Source organism: Piliocolobus tephrosceles, unplaced genomic scaffold (genome assembly GCF_002776525.5).
Source record: "Piliocolobus tephrosceles isolate RC106 unplaced genomic scaffold, ASM277652v3 unscaffolded_41211, whole genome shotgun sequence".
In the NCBI taxonomy this organism is placed as follows: Eukaryota; Metazoa; Chordata; class Mammalia; order Primates; family Cercopithecidae; genus Piliocolobus; species Piliocolobus tephrosceles.
In genome coordinates this window covers 1-7770 of record NW_022325657.1, presented here as the reverse complement: position 1 = coordinate 7770, position 7770 = coordinate 1, and the positions used below count along the sequence as shown (strand labels likewise).

At 40.9% G+C, this 7770-nt stretch overlaps 1 protein-coding gene across 1 annotated transcript; it reads left to right on the top strand.

The window, feature by feature from the left end:
- Window positions 1-1774: 1774 nt before the first annotated feature.
- On the top strand, window positions 1775-7741 carry LOC113223400 (BPI fold-containing family C protein-like). The gene is made up of 5 exons (XM_026452862.1): window positions 1775-1873; window positions 3571-3747; window positions 5318-5371; window positions 6546-6716; window positions 7670-7741. The coding sequence occupies exons 2-5, from the start codon at window positions 3652-3654 to the stop codon at window positions 7739-7741; spliced, it is 393 nt and encodes a 130-aa protein (XP_026308647.1). The 5' UTR covers window positions 1775-1873; window positions 3571-3651.
- The last annotated feature ends 29 nt before the right edge of the window (window positions 7742-7770 follow it).

Below are 7770 nucleotides of genomic sequence, written 5' to 3'. Positions count from 1 at the left end.
AAAAACTATGGTGGCTTAGGATAATATTGTTCCTTTATCTTAGCAAGACACTTCATCTCTTCTTGCTTTTCATCTCCATCTATGGCATGCAAGAAGAGAGAAGACGTGATGCTCAGGTAACTGTTTCTAGAACAGGGAGTAGGTCTTCATATTGTAGAACACATGTCAGTGGTCAGGAAAGCAGCTCTTCAAAGCCAAGTGGGAAACCTGAGCCCTGCATCACTGCACTGCACATACAACTAGCTTCAGACTAAAATCTGTGCTTTAATTTTTTTTTTTTTTTTTAAGACGGAGTTTCACTCTTGTCGCCCAGGTTTGAGTGCAATGGCGTGATCTCAGCTCACCACAACCTCCACCTCCTGGGTTCAAGTGATTCTCCTGCCTCAGCCTCCCAAGTAGCTGAGATTACAGGCGTGCGCCACCACACATTGCTAATTTTGTATTTTTAGTAGAGATGGGGTTTCTCCATGTTAGTCAGGCTGGTCTCAAATTCCCAGCCTCAGGTGATCTGCCCGCCTCAGCCTCCCAAAATGCTGGGATTACAGGTGTGAGCCACCACGCCCAGCCCAATCTGTGCTTTCTGGAACTTCACCCAGAACTTCACCCAACACTGTACTCTGGTCCTCTTGACTTGTGCTTTATTCTGAAAATGATAATACATAAAATTATTTGAATTAGGAGCACTGTGCCTAAGAATTTCCTTGGCCTCTCCAATGTAGTGGACTTTATTTTCTCTCACACAATCTGTTTTTAAAAATATTTCTAATGACAACAGTAATGCATACTTCTCGTGAAAAAAAAAAGAAGTTCTAACTGCAATTTATAACATCAAACTGAAAAGTCTTTCATTATACCAACCCAATATATATGGCTAAATATTGGTATGAGTTTTGTGTTTGTACTAATTTCCTTTTTAAAAAATAACTTATATAGGGCTGGGCACAGTGGCTGACGCCTGTAATCCCGGCACTTTGGGAGGCCAAGGTGGGTGGATCACTTGAGGTCAGGAGTTCGAAACCAGCCTGGCCAACATGGTGAAACCCTGTCTCTACTAAAAACACAAAAATTAGCTGTGTGTAGTGGCCGGTACCTGTAATCCCAGCTACTGGGAAGGCTGAGGCATGAAAACTGCTTGAACCCAGGAGGCAGAGGTTGCAGTGAGCCAAGATTACACCACTGCACTCCAGCCTGGGTGATAGAGTGAGACTCTATCTCAAAAAAAAAAAAAAAAAAAAAAAAAAAAAGCTATACATGCATTTTGTGTTTGTATATGTGTATACCTAAAAAGGTATACAGAAGTCCCCCCTTATCTGCAGTTTGGCCTTCTGCAGTTTCAGTTACCCGTGGTCAACCACAGTTTAAAAATATTCAACATCTCAATGTGAATTTGAGAGAGAGAAAGAGAGAGACCACATTCACATTCACATTCACATTCACATTCCTTTTATCACAGTGTATGTAGGTGTTGGTACTGTCCACACTTTCAGGCATCCACTGGGGTCTTGGAACATATGCCCTGCAGATAAGGGGGACCACTGCACACCCAAATTTTAGTGATGCTTCTCTCAGATTAATTCGCTTGGAAAAAATGTTCACTTTCTTCTTTTGATTCATCTACTTTTCTGGGTTTTCAAAAGATAACATGCATTCCTTATGAAAAGCAGGAATTGATCTTTTAAACAGAGAATTTAAAGTTATATTGTTCTAGATAGACATCATTCATATATTATACTATGCTTTTAATGAATATGGATTTTCTTTTTTCTTTGTTGGTTATTTAGTTTTAACCAAGATTGACAACTACACTCTGTTGGATTACTCCCTAATCAGTTCTCCAGAAATTACTGAGAACTACCTTGACCTGAACTTGAAGGTAACTTTATCATCATCAGAATCCTCAGCCTGGCTGTCAACAGCCAATATTTAGAAAACAGTGATTATGGACCGGGTGCGGTGGCTCACAACTATAATCCCAGCACTTTGGGAGACCCAGGCAGGCGGATCACTTGAGGCCAGGAGTTTGAGACCAGCCTGGTCAACATGGTGAAACCCCATCTCTACTGAAAACACAAACAATTAGCGAGGCATAGTGACACACAGCTGCATTCCCAGCTGTTTGGGAGGCTGAGGCGGGAGAATTCCTTGAACCTGGAAGGCAGAGGTTGCAGTGAGCCGAGATCTTACCACTGCATTCCAGCCTGGGTGACAGAGTGAGACTCTGTCTCAAATAAACAAAAACAAAAACAAAAAACAATGATTCTGTACAGAAGGAAATATATATACATCCTCTTTGAAAGAAAATAATTTAATTTTCTTTCAAGCAACTGCCTCATGTTTACACCTTTTCAAAAGATTCTTGAACATTTTGTTGATAAGCAAATGATTGTATTGTACAACATATGTTTGCCCTCTTCAGGAGAAGGATCATATGTCTTTGCATGTAGGAGTAGTTTTGAAGCTAGGAGGCAGCAAGTAGAGCGATCTGTATTTATTGGAACTTAACACATCAGTAGGTGGTACACGTTGGCACTTCCATTCCTAAGTGTCAGGTTCGTGGATGTAACTGAGGGCTGCTGACCTCTGTCAGGGCCATAAGCACGTGGAATTAGTGTTCACTGATCATGGAAAAACGATCATTGTGCTTATGTTTCATTTTGCTCCAAAGCTAATATCATTGTCTTTTAAAAAGCATATGGGCTCATACTTCACTCACCAGAGTCTTTCAACTCAGTTCAATGTTGGACAAGACAATATTTTGTAATAACGCCCTATAGCTAATGAAAGCAGTGCTAGAAATGCCACAAAAGTGATTTAAACAATTTGGAGTCTTGGGTCCTTCTTTCTATGATTCCCCAGGTACTCAGCAGACACAGATTTTGAAGGTCAAGTGTTTGACACCATTTCACAGCTCCTCAGGAACGACTTTTACTCAGAGTTGTCCTTCCAGCTAAATGCACCTCCTTCTTTGTCTGAGAAAAGTTCCAACAAGGGTTCTCATTAGGTTACACCCTGGGGTGAACAGACACACCTAAATATGCCCAAGAATCCTAAGAGCTTTGAAAAATAGTCACTGGTCAAGGAGTCAGAAAGCCTTAACAGTTTTTCAGCATTACTGAGTTTCTAGGATTCTTCTTCTTCTTCTTCTTTTTTTTTTGACAAGGTCCCCCTCTGCCACCCAGGCTGAGGCTGGAGTGCAGTGCTGCAGTCACAGTTCACTGCAACTTCAACCTCCCTGGTTCAAGGGATTCTCCTCTCTCAGCCTCCCGAGTAGCTGGAACTACAGGTACATGCCACCACATCTGGCTAATTTTTGTATTTTTTATAGAGACAGGGCCTGCCATGTTGCCCAGGCTGATCATGGAAAAACAATCATTCAATCAATTCAAACTCCATTGCTCCAGTGATCCACCTGCCTTAGCCTCCCAAAGTGCTGGGATTATAGGCGTGAGCTACCGCGCCCGGCCCGAGCTTCTGGAATTCTTGTTCTATTTCAGAGGGTCCACCTTCTTAGCCTTCTTAGAATTTGAGTTTTCACCTGATACACTGGTCTTTTTCTCTGTTTTCCCACAGGGCGTATTCTACCCACTGGAAAACCTCGCCGACCCGCCCTTCTCACCAGTTCCTTTTGTGCTCCCAGAACGCAGCAACTCCATGCTCTACATTGGAATTGCCGAGTATTTCTTTAAATCTGCGTCCTTTGCTTATTTCACAGCTGGGGCTTTCAACGTCACTCTCTCCACCAAAGAGGTGAGGAGTTAACTGAGGATCTCAATGGTCACTACCATTCAGCCTTTTTATAAGTATCCTGTTATAGGACTTTAATGCCATAATTTCGATTCCTGGGTTATCACTCTCAGTAAGACAGTGAAGGAATGAAGGAATTGTGGAATGAACATGGTTATGGGTTGAGCATCCCTTATCCAAAATACTTGGGACCAGACGTGTTCTGGATTTCAGATTTTGTCAGATTTTGCGATATTTGCATTATATATACTTACCGGCTGAGCAGCCCTAATCTGAAAATCCAAAATCTAAAATGCTCCAATAAGCATTTCCTTTGTGTATCATGTCGGCATTTAATAGTTGGATTTTGGGGCACTTTGAATTTCAGATATTCAGATTAGGGATATTCGACCTGTATTCGCTGGAGAATTGTCGAGTTTCCAGTTCTGCTACATTTGTTTTTTCATGATACCTCACCACTCACCACTGTACTAGATTCATCTCAGATAATACCAAGACCCCTTTCCATCACATACTGCCTGTGACCTTAGAGGTAATTTCAATTTATATCACTTCTATGTGCCAGAATTTCCTCATCTGGAAAAGGGAGATAATAATAGTTCCATACTCACAGAGTTTATATGGGCATTAAAAGATTTAAGTACGTGTCAAGCATTCAGACCAATCCCCAACACAGAATAAGTGCGATGTAACTGTTGCTCATCATCATCATCATCATCATTATTTCCTGTATTATGCTAACATAAAGAGTTACCCTGGTTGTAATTACAGCTGGTTTATCTACAATGATTAGTAATAGTACAGATATTCATTGATTCTCTGTCATGCACCTCCCTTTTATAATGACAGCACTCTCTCTAGCCAGCCAACCAAAAACTTTTATTGAGCATCCTTTTTTAATCTTCTCATTCTATATGTCTTAATTACCAAGTAGATATAAAGCTTATGTTCAGAATGGTAAGTATGGCAGCAGTGGCTACCTTACGATGCTGAGAATTAGACGCTTCTAGCTGCAGACTTGAAAATCATTGATCTGTGAACGTAAATTCCTTAAGCATCTGGTATCTCAGTAATCCCTAAAAGCGAGGACAATAACACAAGGCTTATTGTTAATGACTGTAGAATATGTACACATAGATAGTAATATATATATAAATAAAGAATATGTACACATAGATTGTAATACATATAAAGAATATGTACACACAGATAGATTGTAATATATATAAAGAATATGTACACATAGATTGTAATATATATATAAATAAAAGTGTTTTGTGCTATATATGTACAATCCATGTGTAAATATTCTACAGTTATTAACAATAGACTGTATTGTTCCCAGAGTTAAAAGAAATATAACTTCTTGTGTGACCTTGGGCAAGTCACTTTAATTCTCTGAACTTCGGATTCCCTGTGATTGGGCTATAAAATGATAGGTTGCCTTTAAACACTGAATATTTTATGGTGTAACAGCTTCACAATTCATAAAATTGTAGGGAACACTACATTTTCCCTGAAAAGACAATCCAGGTAAAATCTTAACAGTGACATAATGGACTTTATTTTCCAGATTTCCAACCATTTTGTTCAAAACTCTCAAGGCCTTGGCAATGTGCTCTCCCGGGTAAGTGCTCAGGGTTTGAGTCTTGATAGTGTATTTGGCTCCATTGCAATTACTTCTGGAAGACTTGTGGGTTCTATGTATTCCTTTTTGGATAAGTCCCTCTGTCTATTATTGGGAGTTTTTTCTCTTAATCAACTATCCATGAATATTTACTGAACAGTACAGTTTAAAGTGCAATTAACATACAAGTTACAGTATAATTGTAAGTTCACAAAGTAAATCACCTGTGCCTTCCACAATATTCCACCACACTTGAAATAATTAGTTTAAATAAAGGATTTATTAGTGTAAATGAAGGATTCAATTCTTAAATGAAGGATTAGTGCCAACACTTGTAACTGTAGTAAAGCAACTGTTAATATTGTGCCTTCATAGCACACTAAGTATTGAACATAATGAACCTACGGGCTAGGAATTGCTCTTGAGGGCAAAGAGATGTTCATGTAGCATCCTGGTTTTGGAGCAAGGATCTTGAGTCAGATAGACCTAGATTTGTTTTTGTTTGCTTGTTTTTTGAGACAGGGTCTCGCTCTGTCATCCAGGCTGGAGTGCAGTGGCACGATCTTGGTTCACTGCAATATCCACCTCCCCGACTCAAGTGATCCTCCCACCTCAGCCTCCCAAGTAGCTGGGACTACAGGCACAAGCCACTACGCCCAGCTATTTTTCCTATTTTTTGTAGAGGCATGATTTCTCCATGTTGCCCTGGCTGGTCTCAAACTCCAGGGCTCAAGTGATCCACCCATGTCAGCTTTCCAAAGTGCTAGGATTATAGGTGTGAGCCACTGTGCCCAGCCCAGACCTAGATTTGAATCCCAATTCTACCACTTATTCCCCTAGAACCTTGAGAACATCACTTAACCTCTGTAAGACTCACATTCTCCACTATGAAACAGGGATGCTGATAGAATCTGCCTCACAGGGATTTTCTGAAGATTCAATGTGATAATACATAAAGCCCCTGGCACAGTGGGTAGTATCAAGTATTATGTTCAGTAACTGCCAACTGTTATCATCGTTTGATTTTTGTGTGTGATTATGATTATTAAAGAGCTGTTTTTCTATTATAACTGCACGATGTAAGATTTAGTCACCACAGGCCGTCCTAACCTTGTGATTTCCCTTCATCAACTCACGTCTCACAATCTTTATTTCTTTATTGGAATGTGGGCAGATTGCAGAGATCTACATGTTGTCCCAGCCCTTCATGGTGAGGATAATGGCCACGGAGCCTCCCGTGATCAATCTACAACCAGGCAACTTCACCCTGGACATCCCTGCCTCCATCATGATGCTCACCCAACCCAAGAACTCCACAGTTGAAACCATCATTTCCATGGACTTTGTAAGTCTGGGGAGACAGTGGAGCAGCCTGTAGATGCCAATCCTGCTCCTGCTGTGGACTGTTGGCCAGCAGCTTTGAAATGTTCGAAGAGGGTGGGGATGCTCCATTGATTAAGAGTGAGGATGGAGGCTGGACGCGATGGCTCATGCCTATAATCCCAGTGTCTTGGGAGGCCAAAGCAGGAAGATTGCTTGAGGCCAGGAGTTAGAGACCAGCCTGCGCAACAATAGCAAGACCTCATCTCTACAAAAAAAAAATTGTTTAGCCAGGTGTGGTGGCGTTGTGCACCTGTCGTCCTAGCTACTCAGGAGGCTGAGGTGGAAGTGTGGCTCTGAACCCAGGAGTTTGAGGCTACAGTGAGCTATGATTGCACCACTGCACTCCAGTCTGGGCAACAGGGTAAGACCCTGTCTCAGTGAGGTTGGAGTTGAGGGAAGGGTATGTGTGGCAGGATGGGAGGCCAGCACTCACACTCTCATACATTGTAAAATCTCTTTCCAGTCTCTACTTCATGCACACTCTTTCCACCACCTACCTCAGTTACATGGAGAGCTGGAATTCTTTTTTTTTTAAATCTAAATAAGTCAATCAAGGTAGAATTCATTTTTACTTGAGCAAATGAAGGCCAAATGCAATCTGATAGAAGGATATAATAAATCTAACAAAAATGTCATACGCACATAGGCACACACACACACGTACATAGAGAAGAGAGATTAGGAGAAAAAAAATAAATCAAAGGAGATCATCAAACAAAAAGTCTTTGCAGGTAGCTTCCCTAACTTACAAGACAGGATTTTCAGAGGTACTTATTCCCAATGTCTTTTAGATTTCCAATGTCTTTAGACTAAGAGGGAAAGTTGGGCTTATAATGTTTCAACTATTGGAAATTATATTGGTGGCCAAAATTGACACTCTCTCATCTTAATAATAAGTGCTTTTATTGTCTATAGGTTGCTAGTACCAGTGTTGGCCTGGTTATTTTGGGACAAAGACTGGTCTGCTCCTTGTCTCTGAACAGGTAAGATCAATCAATTTGACTGTTGGGACACCT

Excerpts from the sequence above, each read along its gene's own strand:
- LOC113223400 (XM_026452862.1), top strand. The coding sequence starts at position 3,652 with ATGCTCTACATTGGAATTGCCGAGTATTTCTTTAAATCTGCGTCCTTT. Across the intron at positions 3,748-5,317 it reads TCACTCTCTCCACCAAAGAG|ATTTCCAACCATTTTGTTCA; the intron begins GTGAGGAGTTAA and ends TTTATTTTCCAG. Across the intron at positions 6,717-7,669 it reads CCATCATTTCCATGGACTTT|GTTGCTAGTACCAGTGTTGG; the intron begins GTAAGTCTGGGG and ends TATTGTCTATAG.